General features: G+C 35.6%; 3 protein-coding genes across 4 annotated transcripts; 1 reads left to right on the top strand and 2 right to left on the bottom strand.

The window, feature by feature from the left end:
* Positions 1-1,881: 1,881 nt before the first annotated feature.
* LOC140841542 (uncharacterized) lies at positions 1,882-5,562 on the top strand. 2 transcript variants are annotated; one of them, XM_073209049.1, is made up of 3 exons: positions 1,882-2,075; positions 2,178-2,246; positions 2,765-5,562. In XM_073209049.1, the coding sequence occupies exon 3, from the start codon at positions 2,851-2,853 to the stop codon at positions 5,053-5,055; it is 2,205 nt and encodes a 734-aa protein (XP_073065150.1). In that variant the 5' UTR covers positions 1,882-2,075; positions 2,178-2,246; positions 2,765-2,850; the 3' UTR covers positions 5,056-5,562. The 2 variants fall into 2 exon arrangements, with proteins under 2 accessions (XP_073065150.1, XP_073065158.1); XM_073209057.1 differs by having other exon boundaries at positions 1,882-2,079; positions 2,186-2,246.
* Positions 5,563-6,224: 662 nt separating this feature from the next.
* LOC140841534 (heat shock protein 90-6, mitochondrial-like) lies at positions 6,225-12,654 on the bottom strand. The gene is made up of 20 exons (XM_073209037.1): positions 12,423-12,654; positions 11,525-11,716; positions 11,372-11,445; positions 10,952-11,077; positions 10,781-10,874; positions 10,621-10,704; positions 10,363-10,506; positions 10,156-10,269; positions 9,803-9,862; positions 9,624-9,698; positions 9,436-9,540; positions 9,040-9,180; positions 8,866-8,958; positions 8,687-8,764; positions 8,275-8,529; positions 8,088-8,190; positions 7,432-7,606; positions 7,227-7,332; positions 7,047-7,136; positions 6,225-6,620 (listed from the first exon to the last, which is right to left on the bottom strand). Exons 1-20 carry the CDS (start codon positions 12,534-12,536, stop codon positions 6,444-6,446), a joined length of 2,400 nt encoding a protein of 799 aa, XP_073065138.1. The 5' UTR covers positions 12,537-12,654; the 3' UTR covers positions 6,225-6,443.
* A 3,691-nt stretch (positions 12,655-16,345) lies between these two features.
* Positions 16,346-20,001, bottom strand: LOC140841427 (uncharacterized). The gene is made up of 3 exons (XM_073208836.1): positions 19,715-20,001; positions 18,131-18,323; positions 16,346-16,749 (listed from the first exon to the last, which is right to left on the bottom strand). The coding sequence occupies exons 1-3, from the start codon at positions 19,772-19,774 to the stop codon at positions 16,619-16,621; spliced, it is 384 nt and encodes a 127-aa protein (XP_073064937.1). The 5' UTR covers positions 19,775-20,001; the 3' UTR covers positions 16,346-16,618.

Below are 20,001 nucleotides of genomic sequence, written 5' to 3'. Positions count from 1 at the left end.
TTTCCTATCTTTGATTAAAGCAGCTAGCTATCACATATCTGTGTTATCGGTGTTTCATTTTCTTGACTTTTCTGTCTTGGCTTCGAGCGAAAACACGCCTGATCTCTGATGACTTGAGCTCTCTTTTGACTTATAAATTCACCTTTTGGTGTCTTTGTTGCATTTATTCTTCTATTTCTTCTTTAGATATTTTTAAACTTTTGATCATGAACCTTGATATATTGGACCATATAATAAAACAGATGCATTTTGAAAAGAATAGAAAGCCTTCGGATATAATGCACAATGGATAATTAATTTTTCCCTTTCTTGTATATTGTCCTGATTTTCATTGCTTGACAACTGTAATTTCGTCCCCCTTAACAGTCAAGTGTAATAATAAACTTTGGAATCATGAAAATAGTATATAACAATGTGTAACAACCTATATTTTGTTTAGCCTTTACCCACCTTAAGAACATGGTTGCTGTCTGGAATACGTACATGGCTTTCTATTTGGGTTTGCAGGAAGCTCGAGGTGCTGCTTGCCGAACATCTGCTCAGGCTGAGAGACATATTGAACTGGAAGAAAATGCTCGTCAAGCGAAAGAAAGCACCCATGTTGGTCCTGGTGGCAAATACATGCAAATTAAAGATTAAATTTTCCTAAGGGAGAACAAGATAGCAGCCTCGGCGGGGGTGTTAGGAGTCCCACGGTGTCTGATTCCGGCGGAAATGACTCCTTATCAACTACCACACGACCAACTGTTCCTAGTGTCTCCGAAAAGTGGGATGTCACTGGATTTTTAGGAGCCGACATGCACGCTCTCTGAAGCTGTAAGATTTGGTTCTTACATCTTCATCTTCAGTTTTTCTCCAAGTTGTCACTCATTCTCAAGCAATATCTATTTTTAGTAGTGTGTCCTTTACATGTGCAATGGAAATTTATGGGAAATCAATTTTGGTCTTTAGTACATTTCAACAACTAAAATTGATTATCATAGAATAGCTACGAGGTAAAGTCGATAGTCACGTACATTTCATATTAGAATTTGTAAAACTAGAATAAAAAATTAAACAGTGAATTATGTAAAGCGGTTGTACACATGATTTTCAATTTTCGGACACCAATTTTAGTATGAATTGAAATTTTTTTGCCTCATTGGACTAAAATTGGTATTCCATGCGTCATGGACTTCAAGTCTTCCAACATTAGATTCATGATTTCGTTATTGGAAATTGATACAGGATTCTCAAATTTGACGGTCGCAATATTCGTATATATCTTTCGGATATTGAATTTGGTGGGCTTTAATGCTTTTAGGAGAATAAAATTTTTGCCAATAGCGAATCTGCTAGATTTAATTTTTTATTATAATTATATTTATACACTCAAGTCTGTCTAAAATGATTTATCGAGATAACATATTTTGTAGATTATTACGTTAACTCGTAAGTTTACTCGATCCACGTCGCACCAAAAAATAGTAGTCACGAATTCCATCGTCATGAAAAAAAATTTCTATAAAGATGATCGATGCAAATTAACATATATTGATGGGAGGAGATAAAAATATTTAAACATTTTTAAAAGTTGTAAATATGATAATTCAAAACAATTTTTAATTTTTTTAAAAAATTCAAATGAATTTTTATTTGTTTTATAAAAAATAAAATAAAAACTTTTTTTGAGCAAAAATATTAAATGTTTTTTAAATCTAGTAACGTGTAAGCAGACTCGTGTCCATTCTTAACCATTATTGTAATAAATTCAAAAATAATAATAATAATCATTTAATTTATATGTATATTAAATATCCAAAGGAAATTATATAATAATTTTATTATTTAATAATTTTAGGGATTTATTATTGTCTATTTATACATTTACATGTTAGCATATTTTAAACTGATGCGTTTCGCTGTTGCTATACCATATAATAATAATAATTATTATTATTACAATAATTATTTATTATCATTCTGCTCGGAGTTTGGACGGAAGCCTCCGCCGGTGGCTGCCGGCATGTTATGCTGGGGTCATTTTTGCTTCTCGCATGTGTTGTACTTCCTAAATCTGTTTTTTTTTTTAAATTGTAAGTAAGCTTTCCTTTATTTATTTACTCTTTACTGATGGTTTAATTTGCATTTGTACGGTGGCTTTGATTTACGGGAGTAATCCTGGGTTTTTTTTGTAGATCTGAAGCTGATTTTGGGGATTTGGAAAGTTAAAACTTGAATTGATTCTTGCTGCTTTCCAAATCTCGGTGAGTTTTGAATTTTTCATCTGGTTTTTAGTTACAAGTTGAGCTGGAAATGGTGGATCGATGAGTAGTTTACAAGTTGAGCTGGAAATGGTGGATCGATGAGTTCTGATGATTTATGCTTGTTTTTGCGGTTATTTCTTTTAGATCTTCTGATTAACTTGAGCATTACTGATGATATTTTGAATTTTATTTTATTTGAATTATCTTGAATTATTTGACTTGGGTAGGTTTACTTGAAAGGGAAAGTTTAGTTCTACTGAAGTGTGGTTTCTTAGTCTGTTATGTTAGAAAGTTTTGAGATAATTGCCCATTTTCTGAACTAGGATTTGAGTTTGACTACACCACTGAACACAGGGTTGATACATTTTAGAAATAAGTTAGAAATAATATTCGAATTTGGGTGCATGATGTCATTAATGCTCGAAATGATCATTTTGCATTTGCATGAGGCGTTCAATCATCAACTGTTATTGTGGTTTAAATTAATATCTTATCATCTGTTTCATTAAAATTTGCAGTGTGTGGTAAAGTTTTTCAATGGGACAGGGATCGTAAGCCAAGTTTTCTGTTGAGATTTTGGTTGGAATTTTTAATTTAAAATATAATGGAGTCCTGCATAGAGGAGGCTCACAAAGCTAAAGCGATCGCTGAGAAACAATTTATGGAGAGAGACTTTATGGCTGCAAAAAATTATGCTGTGAAAGCTCAAAAATTGTGCCCTGAGCTGGAGGGTATATCTCAAATGGTGGCTACATTTGGTGTCTATGCTGCATCGGTAGCTAAAATTAATGGGCAAACTGATTTCTATTCGATTCTTGGAATGGACCCATCTACCGAGAAGCCCAAGTTAAAGAAAAGGTATAAGAAGATGGCAATACTGCTCCACCCTGATAAGAACAAAACCATTGGAGCTGATGGGGCATTCAGACTTGTCTCTGAAGCATGGGCTCTTTTATCCGATAACGTTAAAAGAAGCTCGTATGATCAAAGGAGAAATTACTTTTTTGGGTATGGTGCCGGTGATTATGACAACTGTTCCAAGTATTCAGCTTCTCATGGCAGACTCGATTCATTTTGGACTGTGTGTACATCCTGTCATGTTCAATACGAATACCTCAGGAAATATGTGAACAAGAGACTTACTTGTAAGAACTGCCGTGGTGTCTTCATTGCTGTTGAAACTGGGCTGGCTACGGCAAATGGTGCTTTCCAATACTCAACTCACTCCTATACGCCTGAGAATGGGTATGGGAGTCATGGTTGTGCTGCAGCATTTGCACCAACAAACACTGGATGCTGTGCACCTAATGGGATCTTGGGACATCACACTGGATATAAATCTGAGTATGTCTCAAATATATCATTTCAAAGCAACTCATGTGGAAATGCTGTTGGTGTTATGGATCATAATGGATTATCAACTTCTCGTGTCCTTTATCAAACCAATGGGGACACAGACAAAACCAAAGCAAATGGAAAACGTCATACGCTAAAGGCTACATGTAAGATGGGCTCTAATGGATATACTGGTTACACTGAAGCATCACAATCGAAGCGTGGCAGACCTGCCAAGAAGAGAAAACTGGATGAGGGAATCACTTCTACGAATGAGCAGGAAAGATCGTGTCCAACCGTTGCTATGGAAGCAAAAATAGACAACGGAAATGGAAATTTAAAACCTACATCTAAGATTTCCACCACATCTGAGACGTCAGCTAGACGCTGTTCAGCTGCCTCAGCATTTGATGTTAGGCAAATGTTAATTGATAAGGCGAGATCAGTAATCCTTGGGAAGCTAGAAGAGATGCGGTTGGCTTCAGAAGAAGCAGCAGCAGCAGCGTTGAACTCGGCAAAGAAAGCCGAAGCTGATAAGTGCAGTGATGCCGCAAGAATAAATGGATCAATTGATACTGCTCGTCAACCAGAACTGAAGAGATCCGTTTCTATGACAATAACAGTTCCAGATTCTGACTTCCATGATTTTGACCAGGATAGGTTAGAAGAATGTTTTAAACCCAAGCAGATATGGGCATTGTATGATGAGGAAGATGGCATGCCGCGCCTGTATTGTCTAATCCGTGAAGTCGTCGAATTGAATCCATTTAAGATACACATAAGCTACCTGAACTCAAGATCTGATAGTGAATTTGGGTCTGTAAATTGGTTGGATTCTGGGTTTACGAAATCTTGTGGAAGTTTTAGAGTTTCCTATTCTGAAATGGTGGAGCAAGTCAATATATTTTCTCATCTTCTGAGAAGGGAGAAGGCTGGTAGGGGAGGTTGTGTGAGAATCTATCCTAGGGGTGGTGATATTTGGGCAGTATATCGAAATTGGTCACCAGATTGGAACAGAACAACCCCTCATAATGTAAGGCACCAGTACGAAATGGTAGAGGTTATTGAGGACTACTCTGAAGATCATGGCGTCTGGGTGACTCCACTAGTTAAGCTGGACGGATTCAAGACAGTTTATCAAAGGAATACGAACTCCAATGCGGTCAGGTGGATTCCAAGAAGAGAGATGTTACGGTTTTCACACCAGGTGCCATCATGTTCGCTTAAAGTTGAAGGGGTGAACTTACCTGAGGGTTGCTGGGATCTTGACCCTGCAGCAACTCCCGATGAACTTCTTCAAGCAGAAACTGAAATCCGCAATAATTCAAATTCTGGTTCGGGGAAGACCATTGAGACACCGGATGATCAATATGCTGTGGAACTTCATGGACAGTTTGCAGAGAAGTTTGACCGAAGGGAAAACAATTTGTCAAAAACGGGGCCTATGATTGCAAGCGAATCTTGCATGGAATAGATTACTACCGTGATGGTTCCTCAAAGAGAGAACATAATTAGAACGGCTGAACAAGCTCAACTGAAACAGTTCGATGGGTTAACAAGTGCCAAGGTAATGCAGAAATCCACTAGTTTTCTAGAAATGCATCTTCAGTTCAGCTGAAAGACTGCAAAATGCGGAAGTGCCGAACAAGGTAGAGACTTAATTTCAAGGGTCTTTGCGGTTTCTGGCTTTATTGAGAGATTCAGAGTGTACACAGAATTGAACTCGATTCTCCAAAATTGCAATGCTTGGAGATTGAAACTGATTCTTGTTCCCTTATGTTTAAGGGAGCTTTTTATTCTTCAATTCGCAACGGATATTCAAACTCATTGCCCCTTGTCTGTAGAATAAAACGTTAAATAGGGTTTTTCCTAACATTTGAAGACTGTTTTATTTGAAAGACTATGACAATATTTGTTACAATGAGAGAACATGGACGTATTTCATTCAGTCAATTACATAGTTTGCACTTCTTTATCTATATTCCCAGTACATTAACTTTCACAGGGAGAAGAAACTGGTCAGAGTCCACGCCGTTCCTACAGGTCCATCGTGTACGAGAGAAGTGTTCCTGTTTCTTCAGTTTTTATTATTATTATCCAAACCAATAATATATAGGCTGTGATAAAAAAAAATGCATATCTTATGTTAGATTTTAAATAAAATCTAAGCTTCGGTCCATCTCTTTTTAATTTTTAATACAGCACTTCTAATCTTTAAGTCGCCACTTCAGTTCTTATCATTTCCCTAAAATTATGAATTCCTCAAAAGGAGTATAGATTTCAAATAGGAACATTCGAAATCCCCAATGCTTGGATCCAAAACCAATAAAATAAATTCACAACCGTGAAATCAAGATAATTTCAATCTAAACATGAAAACGATGAAATTCAATTTCCATAGATAAAGATCGCATTGCTTTAACTGATTTCCTTCAACTCAAATGACCACGAACAATTAACCTGCTTGTTTAAAAAAACGTTGCATATGAAAGTACGCATGCGGAGTCAATGCCTTGTTGGTCCCGTTACATCTATTTCTTTAACTCTCGACTAATCAGATCAAGATCCAAATCTCCGTAACATTAAATCAATCTGCTCTTACAATTTTAGCTTTCTGGAAATTGGATGGGACCAAAAACCAGCAGCACCAAGTAATGTTTCAAAACCAAAAGCAAAATTGCGATGATAACTGCATGTCCTCAGATGATTTATCCATCTCCACAGTGTCATAAACTAAAATAACAATAGTCCCTTAACTCAATCATATATTCCGCTAAAACATTGACATTTCACTTAATTTCAACTAGATCTAATGAATTGTATGGTGTACATAGGTGAAGAGGTTACACCTCACCTCATTCATCATTTGTTACCACCGGCTTCAGCAGGATCGACCACTTCAGCCTCAATAGTCTCTGGGATATATGAAGCAGGGCTTACTTGCTGCTGAGACCCATCGTTGTATGTCCCCCACTTGCCTAAAAGAGCCATGTTCATCATCTCATAAATTTTTCCTCCAAACTGCGCTGGACTCTCGGGCTATTCCATTGAAAAATTTAAGTCAGTGCATTTGCAGATACCGTATAGCCGAAAGCATTAGCAAAGTTCAAGGACAAGATTAATTATTTCTCTGATAGAAAATGTCACCGTGGTTTGGAAAACTGGAATTCATGTGGGATATCGCATAAAATTGACCGCTCATATACTGTGTCATAATACATAATAGCAGTCCTTTCTATGTCACTTGGGATACAACTAGGTGCATAATATTGAATAATTGGATCATGTTGAATTATTTATGGAATCCACATGATGAGACAAAAATTATCCCAACAATTAAAGACTTCAGTGTATAATTAGAGTGTAACATGGAAAAACTTCACATTCCAAAAAGTTCTGGTTCGGTAATTTAAAGATTAGAGACGTCAATAAAGTAATAAGAGGGAGTTTTGAATAAACACTCACTGTGAAACCGCTAGAAATTAAAGCTGTGTCATATAAAAGATCCACTGCCCTCAATGCTTCCTCGTCATTTGAGCCACTCTTGTATGCATTCTGTATCAGAAAAATGTGAAAAGTTAAAGTGAAGACAAATGGATTGATTTTAACGACGTCAACCTTTTTCTTGTTTACGGAGACACATACATTTAGAGATTTGATGATTGGATGATCTGGATTGATTTCAAGAACTCTCCTGCTTCTCATAAATTCTAGACTCGTGGGATCACCAACAGTTTGGGCTTTCATCAGCCTGAGAATGAACAAAAAAACAGACAACATGAATGTGTGTGACAAATGCACATAATTTACAAAAACGAACTCTCCTGCCTTGGAGAAACTGGAAACTCACCTCTCCATATTGGCAGACCAGCCGAACTTCCCAGATGCAAGTACACAAGGTGACGTGCTTAGGCGATTCGAGATTTGAACACTAGCCACTTTGTCTCCCAAACGTTTTTTTATCCAGTCACAAGTCTGGCCAAACTCTTGCTTCATCTCCTTTTCCTTTTCCTCATTCTTATCACCTATTTTAAATTGATATAGCATTCAGAAAACACACATGGATAGGACAGCATGGACTAACATATCATTAGCCATAGCCCATAGATGAACGGGTTAATCTACAACCATACAAAACCACAAGTATCAACTTCTAAATACATCATCTAGAATCATCACATCTTTCATTTATTGAACTTAGCTGGTCAAAGCTGGTCAAAACACAAATCCAAGCAAACCAAGTAATTAGATGATTGTAGATAATTAAAAAGGCATCCTCAGTGTAAATATAGGTATGGTTCAGCCAATTAATGAGTGGTACATACTGTATCCCTCCAATAACAGCAAATAATCCAAAAATGTGGTCAAGGATTTGGAAATGATACTACGAAAAAAAAAAAATAGAGGGTCGCTCCACAAGCTAAAACGTAGGAAACATGAAGTTTGAAAAGAAGTACAGGACCGAGAAACTAACAAATGCAAATGAGAAGGTCTAAACAAACTAACCCAAGTCTAAATCTTCTTTGCTAATGTCAGTAAAGTTTTTATCCTTGTATGTTTTGAGATTCTGGATGGCAATCTCGTCTATAGGATCCACTAGAAAGAGAACCTACATTAAGAAAAAAAATAGATTTAGACATCCGAGCAGACGAAAAATCACAACAAACAAATGGAATTCGTCAATATATCCCACTTCAATATCTTTTTCAACAAGTTTCTCCAAGAAGGGTGCATTCTTTGCACTAGCTACACTCTCAGCGGCAATGAAATAAATATCCTTCTGATCAGGTTTCATGTTCTCAACATACTCATCCAGGCTGATCATATCTTCCTCGCTTTGAGATGAGAAAAACCGTAGCAACGGAGCAATGCGCTTATGGTTTTCACGATCTTCAATGCAGCCTAGCTTTAGGTGTTTGCCAAAATTTTCCCAAAACTTCAAATAGTCCTACATATAAACCAGGATACTAGCTAAGCAAATCAAAACAGAAACACAACCAACTATTTAGCAAAGACAGGTTATTCAGAAACACGTTTCAGAAGAAAGAAAAATCATTAAACCATAAAAATTTCTGATTAGAACAGTCAAGAAGTTAGAAACATACATCTTTATTCTCGCTCATAGTTATGCCCAGAATCATGTCAAAGGCCTTGCGCACCAAACGCTTCTTCATAACGCGTACCTAAATCCAACAGATAAGCAAATTATGCAATAACTAACAGGTATATTAAAATAGAGTACAGTACATCTACTAAAGAAAGATCAGATATCTTGTTTACTTACAATACGACTTTCTTGGAGGATTTCTCTAGATACATTAAGTGGAAGGTCATTTGAATCGACAACACCTTTAATGAAGCTCAAATATCTTGGGAACTGATCAATATAGCATAATATAATTAGTCACCATAAATTTCAGCATACAATCCAGGTTTATGAAGTAGTCTGTTTTCTCACCAGTTCCCCATCAAAGTCATCAGAAATGAACACACGCTTCACATAAAGCCTTATATTCTTTGTCTTGGGATTAACAATGTCATCCTTCCCTGTTGGTGCAATGGATGGCACATACAGTATAGATCTGAACTCAACTTCACCCTGAAGAAAAATAATGGACACAACAGTAATACATAATTGTGAACCAGCCAGACAAAAAATTTGAGATATCTTGATCTATTTATAGTGCCAGAAAATCATATAGTGCTGAAGTCACCAGGTCATACGACAAGGACATAATAATTAGTAAAGTGCTGGAGAAACAAATAAATTGAAGCATGCGAAAGTACAAAACCTATCATCAACATTGGGGACAAGATACCACACTGTAGAGGAGCGTAAGAGTTAGAAATTTACCTCCGTTGTAAAATGTGAAGATGCTAGAGGTTCCAAGTACTCGTTGAAGGTTTTCTTGTAAAACTCATTGTAATCCTCTGTAGAGACTTCCTTGGGACTACGAAGCTGTATCAAAAACAATGGTCATAATGCCATTTGGGGCAAAGCAGCTTTCACAAGGAATGTTGGAGAGAATTTCACAGACTCACCCATATAGGCTGGGTCTCATTTGTAAGCTCCCAATCCCAATATCGTTCAACTACTGTCTTTGTTTTCTTCTTTTTCTGTTATATCGGGTTCAATAGAAGAGATTCACAGAGCGAATAGAGAATGATCAATTAATACCTGACAGCATACACAAAATAGAAAAGTCTTCAATCATCAGTACCTCAGTTTTCCCATCTTGTTCATTCTTATTAGCTTCTGCTGGGTCCTCATCAACCTCAACCTGCAACAGAGCTAATCTTAGAAGCACTCGGTAGGATTAACGCATATGCGGTCATCAAATAATCAACACACTATATAACAAATTATTAGCATCACTGCATCAGAATCTGAAACCTTACATTATGTCTCCAGACTCCAGAGATTACTTGTCAATTTAATAAGTTTTCATTTTTGACAGTCTGCTTCAACTCAAGGAACTTTTTGAATCTAATTTTTATCAAAGTTGCGCCAAAATTAAAAAAGAAGATGGCAGGAAAGGTATCACCCAACTAGACTTAGAAAGAAAGGTTGTACCTCTTTAGTGTATCCTTTCTCCTGCCAAATATATATTGGGAAGGAAACAAACAAGGAATAGTTTTTCACAAGCTTCTGAATTCTTTCTGGATGAGCAAAACCTTTATCATCATGCTAACACACATGAGAAGAAGCATCAGGACAAGCTTGAGAGCAAAGTAGAAGCAAGTAAAGAAGCACTGCTCACCAAGACGTTGGTGCACCAACCTTGAGATATAAAGTGAGACGGGTTCCCCTAGTTAACAACTTAGAAGGATCGGTCTCCTCTCGGATGGTGTATGAGCTAGAGTTGGCTTCTCCTTCCCATACATATTGCTTATCAGATTTTGGGCTCTTTGATGAGACTTCGACCTGTGGATAAAAAAATTAGTTATTTCAATCACATTGCAAATGAAACAAGAGAAAAAGGAGGAAAAGTGCCTCAGTATAAGACAAATAAAATAGTTTAGCCGAGAGAGTACACACCCGCTCAGAAACAAGGAAAGCCGAATAAAATCCCACACCAAACTGACCAATTAAATTGCTGTCGACGCCAGCATCCTTACCATCCTGTTAAAACAACGTGCCAAATCTCTACTGAAAATATTAAGACGATACAATATATTTATCACCGAAAGAATCAAACCTTCAATGCTTTCAAAAACTTTGCAGTTCCACTTTGTGCAATTGTACCAAGGCAATCAACAAGTTCCTGGCGTGACATTCCAATGCCAGAATCTCTGCAGAGAAAAATGAGAAGTAGCATTCAGGAGATGAACAATACAGATTACAACATTACTGAGGATGAAAAACTCACGTGATTGTAATTATCCCATTATCTTTGTCAGTCTGGATCCGAATGTCAAGATCAACTCCATCCTTCAAAATCTGAGGTTCCGTAACACCAAGGAAGCGCAGCTTATCCAAGGCATCACTTGCATTGCTATGGTTCAAACCAAGTTTATATTAAAAGATTATTTGGACCACAAAAAGCACAGGCATGGACAGGAAAGACATGCTAGAGCTAGAAAACAATGTCTTATTATGAAGGAAATATTTACAAAGGCTGAGTTTAAAAACTTTTTACCAAGAACCAAATGGCATTCCAAGTATGTGACAAAGAATAAATACAACAGGGGATAAGAAGCCCGACAAGCAGGTATTTGTAATTCCAATTTGAAATAAATGGATTTCAATAACAATCTTGACGCTGTGTATACAGGCTTAAAAGACATGCCTGATAAGCTCCCGGAGGAACACATCTTTGTTGCTGTATAAACTGTTGACGATCAGGTCCATAAGACGGCTAACCTGCCACAAAACCAAAAAGATGATAGGACACACTTTAACAATTATATGACAACTGATCCATCAGTAAGGTGAAGTTTACCTCTGCTTGGTACTCAAATTTTTCAGCAGGTGGGCCAGTTGTATTGCCATCAGTTGCCGCAGCAGTCGACTCATATCGGTGGCCCATAACTGGACCACTTATAATGTTAAATGGCTTGGTAGCCGTAGCAATCATAGTGCTGCTACCATCACTTGAGAATGAGTGCCATCTCCTTGTAGTACTGCTCTCGTACTGGCCAGTTTCAAAGAACAAAATAATTTAAAGAGAAGAAACAGCAAAAAAATAAAAGAGTTGGTTTATGATGAACGTGAGTCCAATAATCCTGCTCATATGAAAGAAAGAATAGGATAGCAAACAAAGAACTCACTTTCCACAGCATATAGATTATGGTACTTAACTTATTTTAGATTTTTGATATCAAACCCGCATTGCTCACAAAGAAAGTCTAACCTTTCACGATGACGAAATACAAAGTTCAGGTGTGCGGGCAAGATTTTACTCAACAAAATGCAAATGAAAAATAATCCAAAAACTATTATTACCGGCCAAAGGGAAGATATGATATTCTCAACTTTTCACATGATGCCACACATTTTATCAATGATTAAAAAAAATATTCTACGTCAGATTGCACTACATATTTGAAGACAACAAATAACTAAATCCAAATTAGTTGCTGAACTTTCTTTTTATTTCACGCATTATTCAGCACAGTTCCAAAAAGCTAAATGCAAACCAGGTCGAAACAGTGGCCGTAACGGCAGTATAAAATCCACTTCTTCGAAATGGTTTTCAATCAATCCAAGCGATTAAAAAAACTAAACTCCAGCGATTAATTAACGTCACTACTGCTAGAACAATTGAAAAACATGAGGATTTGATAATCACAGGGTATAGATCAATTTTGAATGCAACAACACAAGAGAAGCGGGGATACCGATGAATACTCGACTGTATCAGAGGAAGAAAGAGGGGCAGTGACACCCCGGAGACCTCCGCCCCCGCTGCGCAGGATAGCCTTGGCAGAGCGCCTCGCCGTGAGCCTCAGCATTTTCTTCTCGGTGATTGAATTTGAACTGTGGAAATGAAGGGAAGCGTGTCCTGTCGAGTTGCAAATTTGGAATAGGGTTTTAGAAATGGTTTATGGGGTTTTAGAAGCTTCTCGAGTGGACATTTCTTATGTTTCAAGGGTAATTGTGTCATTTAATAAATGGTAGATTTAATTTTATTATTTCTAAAAAATTAGTTTTAATATTTCTAAAAAACAAATTTTTTAGAAAATGGACATATGTTTTATAAATCATATATTTCCTAAAAATCACAAATTGAATAAAAAATTATTAATGATAATGAGTCATTTGTTAAATTCATTTTATATCGAAAATAAAAAAAAATTGAGTTGGAGGAGTGATTTGTTATCTTTAAATCTCGAACACAAGATAAAACACACACACACACACACATATATATATATATATATATATATATATTTATATCAACCGTTATGATCTAGAAATAACCAAAAATTATACTAATAGAATGATATTATTTGATTGTATGTATGGTAGGGAACAAAATTAATGTGTGAGCAAGTAGGGCAGAAAATTATTACCTAATCCCGCTATTTTTTAAACCTTTTAATTGGCATATATAATTAGGGGTGGGCAACGGTCGGTTTGATTCGGTTTTAGTCTACAACGGTTCGGTTTTTCGGTTTTGAATATCTCTAGTCCAAAACCAAACCATTTTATTACGTTCGGTTCGGCTTTTTGTAATACGGTTCGGTTTTTACGGCCGGTTATATACGGTTGGCTAAAATTTGAGGAGAGATAAAATTATATGTCACTTTATGTCTTTAAAATCTAAATCATAGTATTTTTCAAATATTTAATTTGTGAGACTTGATCATATATATATATATATATATATATATATATATATATATATATATATATATATATAAAACATGTGTTGTGTATAAACATGTCATACGAATATAATAACTATATATAACTAATTAACTATGTAAACACGGAAAATGCATGAATCCAACGGAATATTCAGTAATAAGAATGATAACAAGGTGTCAACCAGCTCGAATGGAACACAAATAATCTTACGAAATATTAAAGAAATATATACAGAAAAAAAAGAGAACGTCGACTGATGAGTGGTGAGAAATAAGAGAAAACGATCGGATTGAAAAATTGGGGGTTAATGATACTAAGTTCCTAAATCTTAATAGGCCCATTATATATAAAAAGACTTATATTTAACAATAATATGACTCATTACATATAAAAACCTTATATTTAACAAAAATATGGCCGGTTCGGTTTTTCGGTTTTTTGGAGCTTAAAACCGAAAACCGAACCGAAAAACCGAACTTTATATATTTTAAAACCATAATCGACCGAAAAAACCGATAAAACCGAACCATTTAAACCGAATTATTCGGTTCGGTCGGTTTTTTCGGGTTTATGCCCACCCCTATATATAACCTAAAAAAATATTAAAAAATAAGATGAAACGAGACATTCTTATTTGATATGATAAGATTGATTTGTAAATATTCCAATGTAATTTACATCCATACGATTGTGTCTCCCTTCCACAAGCAATTGTTAGAGCGAGTCTATACAAGATGGCAAAAACTTATGTGAGACGGTCTCACAGGTCTTATTTGTGAGACAGATCTCTTATTTAGGTTACCCATGAAAAATATAACTTTTTATGCTAAGAGAATTACTTTTTATTGTGAATATGGGTAGGGTTGACCCGTCTCACAGATTATGATCCGTGAGACGGTCACACATGAGACTCACGCATATAAGATTGCGATATCTATTTTCGATATATTTATATAAGATATTTGTACGGACATTTATCTACGAAATTTTAAAAAAAATTACTGATTGATCTCACATTTTTTTTTTTGAAATAAAGTTCTTGCGAACATCTTATACAAAACTAAAAGTATTACACCTGATGTAATATAGGCTTACCATAATGGTTGGGCAGTTGGGCTAGTGCACCATTTATGGAAAGATACTTATAATAAATTATTATGTATTTTATTTTTAAAATAAATAAAATTCAAAATTGTTGGGTTTTAATTTAATTAAGTTAGTGGGGCTTTAGCAGAATTGGCTCGACCTTTTAAACATTTTTTTTTAAAAAAAAGAAGAAGAAGAAGAAGAAGAAAAAAAAGAAGAAGTCCTTGTCTTTGAATGACACTCATGAGTAAAATTTACTCAAATAATTATATATTTTGCTTAGATTATCAAATAAAATTGATCTTAAAAAAATGTGTACAATTCCATCAAGAAATGCTGCCTGCCCCCCATTAATTTGCCTCATGCAGCATATTTATGAATATACATCGATTAATCATCTTTAATTTCTTACACAAAAATCACAACTAGCTATAGACTTTACATGATATCCATCCATTAAAGACGAAGAGAAGTATCAACAACATCAGGTTTCTCACAAAAACTTTGAGTACTACCCCTTAGACCAGAAGGAAATCTCCCCTGATGTTTCCGTTTGATCTGCTGCATGATGCCGTCCTCGGAAAGTGCAGGATAGTTCATGTTTGATCCGAGTTCAAGAGCCAGAGGATCCCGAAATGTCGTGCATAACCGATCATTCGGCGATGAAACGTCAGTACCCTTCACCCCAAACACCCTTGCAGCAGCATGATCGTGGTGATCCTTTGGTCGAGGATACATTAATTTTTGGAATTTTCGTCTTTCTTCTCTCATCTCTTTCGTCTTCTGAAGTTGCTTGAATCGTTCTTGCAACAGAATAATGGAGGAACCCGCCATTGTTGGATTTCTTTTTTCCCTTCCCATGTTGTCTACTTCTCATAGGGTTATGTGTGCAACACTAATGCTTGTATGTGATGCCATGAGCGCGTATATATAGAGGAAGAATATACATAATGTTTCATTTTATAAGTGGTACTGGGCCAGGGATACGTTTAACCGCAAAATCACGATTTTTTTAATAAATTTGTTTAGTTATTTATTCACTGTCATAGTTTTCGCCACTAAATTTTGAATGTTTTTGGCCTCCTAATTGATTCCAAGATGACGAAGGTAAGAAGACAATCCAAGAAGAAGTGATTGGGGACAAATGTAAATATATTGAAGGATGGCTGCTTTGTGTATTCGAAGAACTTCCTAGAGGAAAATGTTAAGCAAAAAAGGTTGAATGTGAATGGATTTAGTGAGTGGCAGCATTCGTTTAGTGGAATATAATTGGCGTCCATTGGCTTGTCTTTTTTGCACCCTTTGTACACTTCTTCCATAGTGTCAATTTTGTTGCCTAATGGAGGGTTGGTTGCTCGGTTGTTTTCGAGTTATTGATTTTTCTAATCTAAACCAAGATGATTGACTTGCATTATTAGGCCATTAAATAAATAGACTTGTACATATGTGTCTCCATATGGGACTAAAACTTCATTTAACAACTACACGAATTGCTCCTAATTCCTAGGTCGGAAGAACAAGACAAGAGTGGATTTAAGTATTTTGATGAAATGGAAATTTGATGCTAAAGATTCATCTATGATAAATATTTACAAGGTCTTCAAATATTCCTTCACATTATATATAATTCAAGAAATAGTAGCAACACTTCGGAAACTATTAATAGCCAGACAACATGATTGTAATGTTGTTTTTTGGGGATATGAAATCCAATAGATACTTCTGCTGGCCAGAGCATTTGAACAACGGGGTATAGAAGCATCTTTCTCAGCTCTAACAGTAAATATCGAAGTTACTAATACAACTCCTCTCAAAAAAGACATTGGAGTTCACTCCTCCAAGCTATGTAAAACGCGATTGCAAATACAACTTTAAACTGATCGATTTACTACTTTAACCGAAAGAACCAGATCCAACATTTTCTACGTACATTCTGTCACTATACCAAAGCATAAACGAAAGACAAACTAGAATAAATCAAGAAAAGTTTTGCTGGCGATGAACCAACAGGAAACATTAGTTACAATAGCTTAGCAGCATCCAATATTATACCGAAAGAAACATATATTATTTTATATAGATATAGTTTTCCAAATGGAGTGAATATCAAAATTACATTCTCACGGATAATTCTACCTCAAGGTTCCAGTTTCAACGAAACAACCCGTGACTGCCTGTTACGTTTTGCAGACTTAACGAAAACTACAGAAAAACAAGATGGTGCCCACCACGGCCGGTGTACCTTTTGCTCCCCTTTCAAGCAAGCCACTGTTGCATGATTACAGCCGGTAAATATTCGCTATCTGATCTTACAGAAAAAGGTAAAGAGAAGGTCTAAAATCAACATGCAAGGTCAATGCACTAGGACATGAATCCATAACCGTATTTAATATTAACAAAAAACAAAACATGGATAATACCAAAACAGAATGTTGGAGAAACAAGTAAAATAAGCACAGATGAAATAGGATGCCAAAACGGCTTTTCATATCAGTTTATTATATTGATTCATCATATGTCCTTAAAAATGGACTCCCTCTTTAAGAAAAGGCATCTGTCCATCTCCACCACAAGGCTGATAAGTGCTAACATCACACCATTTGACACTCTTTAAAACTTCAAAGAACTTAAATCAATCCTTAGGAGAGAATAATCTGATTCTAAATCTCATGAGTGTCACACATGACTTTGCTATGGCATATGATTTCTCAATGATACTCTTAGTGTACTGTCCCTTCTTTCCCTCCCTTTTAACAAATTCATATGCTAGATGAGATGATAACAACCTAAAAGCAAGGGGCCATGATGATAGCTTCAATTTTTTAAACATGTTGGTCATACAACTAGCATGTTGAGAACAACGTCAATGTTATTTTTATGGTTTTGTTTTGATAGGTGATGGTCATGGTCGCTATTCCTAGTTTAATTAAACTTGTTAGTCATACAACTAGTATGTTGAGAATGTCAATGTTATTTTTTATGGTTTTGTTCTGATAGGTGATGGTCTTGGTCGCTATTCCTAGTTTACTAGCTGTGGCTGAATGAGATTAAACAGGATGCAAATACATCTTTTTTCTTTTGTAACCAAAAAATAAATGTCTCAATTGAGCGATGTAAGACCATGACAAATTCACACTTTAAACGAGGAAGAGGGAGACCAAAGAATACTTGGCTACCAATGAAATATTAGATATAAATGGGGTTATAGTCGGGAATAGAGCACCATGGCATAGGACGATCCATAACCGACTCCACTTAGTGGAATAAAGGCTGCTTGTTGCTGTAACCTAGAAATAAACGAAAAAAATGTCTTCCTTTTGGGAACGGAGGAACACAGATCCATGCAAGTCAATGTGGAACAAAGTTGCTCCTAAACGAAAGAGCACAATGAATATCTTTGTCGCATTACTAGTGTGAGGACAGGCGCATAAACACAATGCATTAAAACTTCTTCAGCCAATAGTTCAACCAGGCAGACAGTGGCTATCACATTCAAAGTGATGCTGGGACAAAAATTAAAATTCTTTAATCCATGATGAAGACAAATAAAAAACTTAAAGGAAACCTTTAATTTGCAAGTACGTAACTGATTGCAGCTTAACATTACAGTTTACTCATAGTAAAATTCAGTGAAAGAAGGATAAGAAACCTTTTATTCTTCTCAGCTCCTTGCACAAGGTTATGAAGTCTCCCCATTTCATGTGGCACTTCCTTATGAACCGGAGTATTTGTTCAGTTGTAAACATCGACATACCTTCCAAATATTCTCCATTAACCCCATTTTCTTTGAAAATTTGGCGATAGCTACCGAGATTTATCTCTTCCAGCCACAATCCAACATCCTGCAAGAAAGTGAGAAATCAATAAGATTGGAAGTTGATCGATCCAAATTTTCTCCAACAATTATTCGCTATCCTCAATTTTCTTCTTGGGTTCTTTTGACTATGTTTGCAGCTGAGTAACTAAACTTTCCTTGTATTCCATCTCTCAAGAGTTTGAACATCCTCAAAAACTTAAATTGCAATGCTAACTTCAGATGTTAGGGCGACTTACAAAATAAAACTCAATTTTCAAATGTATAAACAATTATAGGTTGTTATATCTGAAACCAAAATAGGACAAAAACAGCAGCATAAAAACATGTGAACAAGTAAAATAATGATCAGTGAGGTGAGATACTGATACACCACAGAGAAAAGCATGCAGGGGTCTCCCATTACCTCTATTTCATTATTGTTCTTATTATTCTAACCGAAGGTTACGATAGGGTTCTTGTTTAGAGTTGATCAGAACTCCATCCAAATTTTGAATCAATCTCCAGAAACTCCACCACAGTCATCCAAAACGTCAATTAAAGATAAGGAACAAGGAAGAACTTGCAAACATTGATAAACACAATCAAAAGAAAACACATTTTAACAAACAACATATATCCGTTTATGTTATGGATGCAAAAGCGTCCATAATTAATTTCAAGTGATTATTGTAACATTTAAATAATGGACAAATAATAAATTCTTAAAGTGCCAACTAGAGATTTAATTTAATTCCTTATCTATCTTCTAGCAACCCGCTAAATAAGTACGTGTCAGTGGAGTTTATTTGGTTTGATTAAAACGAGCTAAACCTACTTAGTAAAAGAAGCTTAATCAACTTGTCAAAATTATATTTGACTCAGAAATACAATTGTAGTTTTTCCCTCCCTAATAAGATTCGGACTCCTTTGATTAAGGTTGCAAATTTTCCATTGGGACCCAAAAAAATATTCCTTTTCATCAATATATATCTGAAAACAAAGACGTCCATCAACAATATGCAGCTCCGCTCCTGTTTGACTCTAAACATTTTTAAAAACACTCAGGACGCAAACGTTACAGTATCTAATCATATATTGCAGATAAAATATAACATTCATGAAAATTCAAAAATACCCCTGGATTGAGTTCCTAATTATCAAAAGAAGAAATACAATCGCAACTGAAAACTGGGAAGTCACAAGAGTCCTTCAATGTGAAAAGAACACCTTTTCGCACATCTTCTTCAACAAAAAATTCAGAAAAATGTCACAGTATAAAAAATACTACAATCAAGAAACTCGTTCGCTCCAAAAAAGTCATACAATAAAATTCAAATCTTAAATAGTACAAGATCCAAAAATTAATATGAGATCACAATTCAGAGAAACCATAAGACATTAAATTACACGCTAAAAGATATGACAAAAACGAATAACCTCAACAGTCCAGATGAAGAAATCAAGAGGCTCCGGCGGCTTCTCTTTATCCTTGCCCATCACTGAAATCACAAACTCTAACTCTTTTTGGACGTTAAAAACCCAAAAAAAAAACCGAAAATCACAATCAATAAAAAACTGCGAACATTTTATTCTTTATATTATCTGACAATGATCCTGTATGCGTAGTAAGTGATAAAATAGTTGATTCCAAAGCACAAAAAACCGAGCCCTAAAATTATTTGATGAAAGGGTAGTGATTGTTTAATGCATTAGCTCGAGAGTGC

Source organism: Primulina eburnea, chromosome 1 (assembly GCF_022965805.1).
Source record: "Primulina eburnea isolate SZY01 chromosome 1, ASM2296580v1, whole genome shotgun sequence".
Taxonomy (NCBI): Eukaryota; Viridiplantae; Streptophyta; class Magnoliopsida; order Lamiales; family Gesneriaceae; genus Primulina; species Primulina eburnea.
Note: the sequence above shows the minus strand (reverse complement) of the source record. Positions and strands in the feature narration are given on the sequence as shown.

What these genes read in the sequence shown, in the direction of transcription:
- LOC140841542 (XM_073209049.1), top strand. Translation starts at nt 2,851, where the DNA reads ATGGAGTCCTGCATAGAGGAGGCTCACAAAGCTAAAGCGATCGCTGAG.
- LOC140841534 (XM_073209037.1), bottom strand. Translation starts at nt 12,536, where the DNA reads ATGCTGAGGCTCACGGCGAGGCGCTCTGCCAAGGCTATCCTGCGCAGC. An exon ending in ATACAGTCGAGTATTCATCG is followed by an intron (nt 11,717 to 12,422) that starts GTATCCCCGCTT and finishes GAAACTGGCCAG; the next exon opens with TACGAGAGCAGTACTACAAG. An exon ending in CTTTCCTTGTTTCTGAGCGG is followed by an intron (nt 10,507 to 10,620) that starts GTGTGTACTCTC and finishes TTTTATCCACAG; the next exon opens with GTCGAAGTCTCATCAAAGAG.
- LOC140841427 (XM_073208836.1), bottom strand. Translation starts at nt 19,774, where the DNA reads ATGGGCAAGGATAAAGAGAAGCCGCCGGAGCCTCTTGATTTCTTCATC. An exon ending in TCTTCATCTGGACTGTTGAG is followed by an intron (nt 18,324 to 19,714) that starts GTTATTCGTTTT and finishes ACTTTCTTGCAG; the next exon opens with GATGTTGGATTGTGGCTGGA. An exon ending in GGAGCTGAGAAGAATAAAAG is followed by an intron (nt 16,750 to 18,130) that starts GTTTCTTATCCT and finishes ATCATGCAACAG; the next exon opens with TGGCTTGCTTGAAAGGGGAG.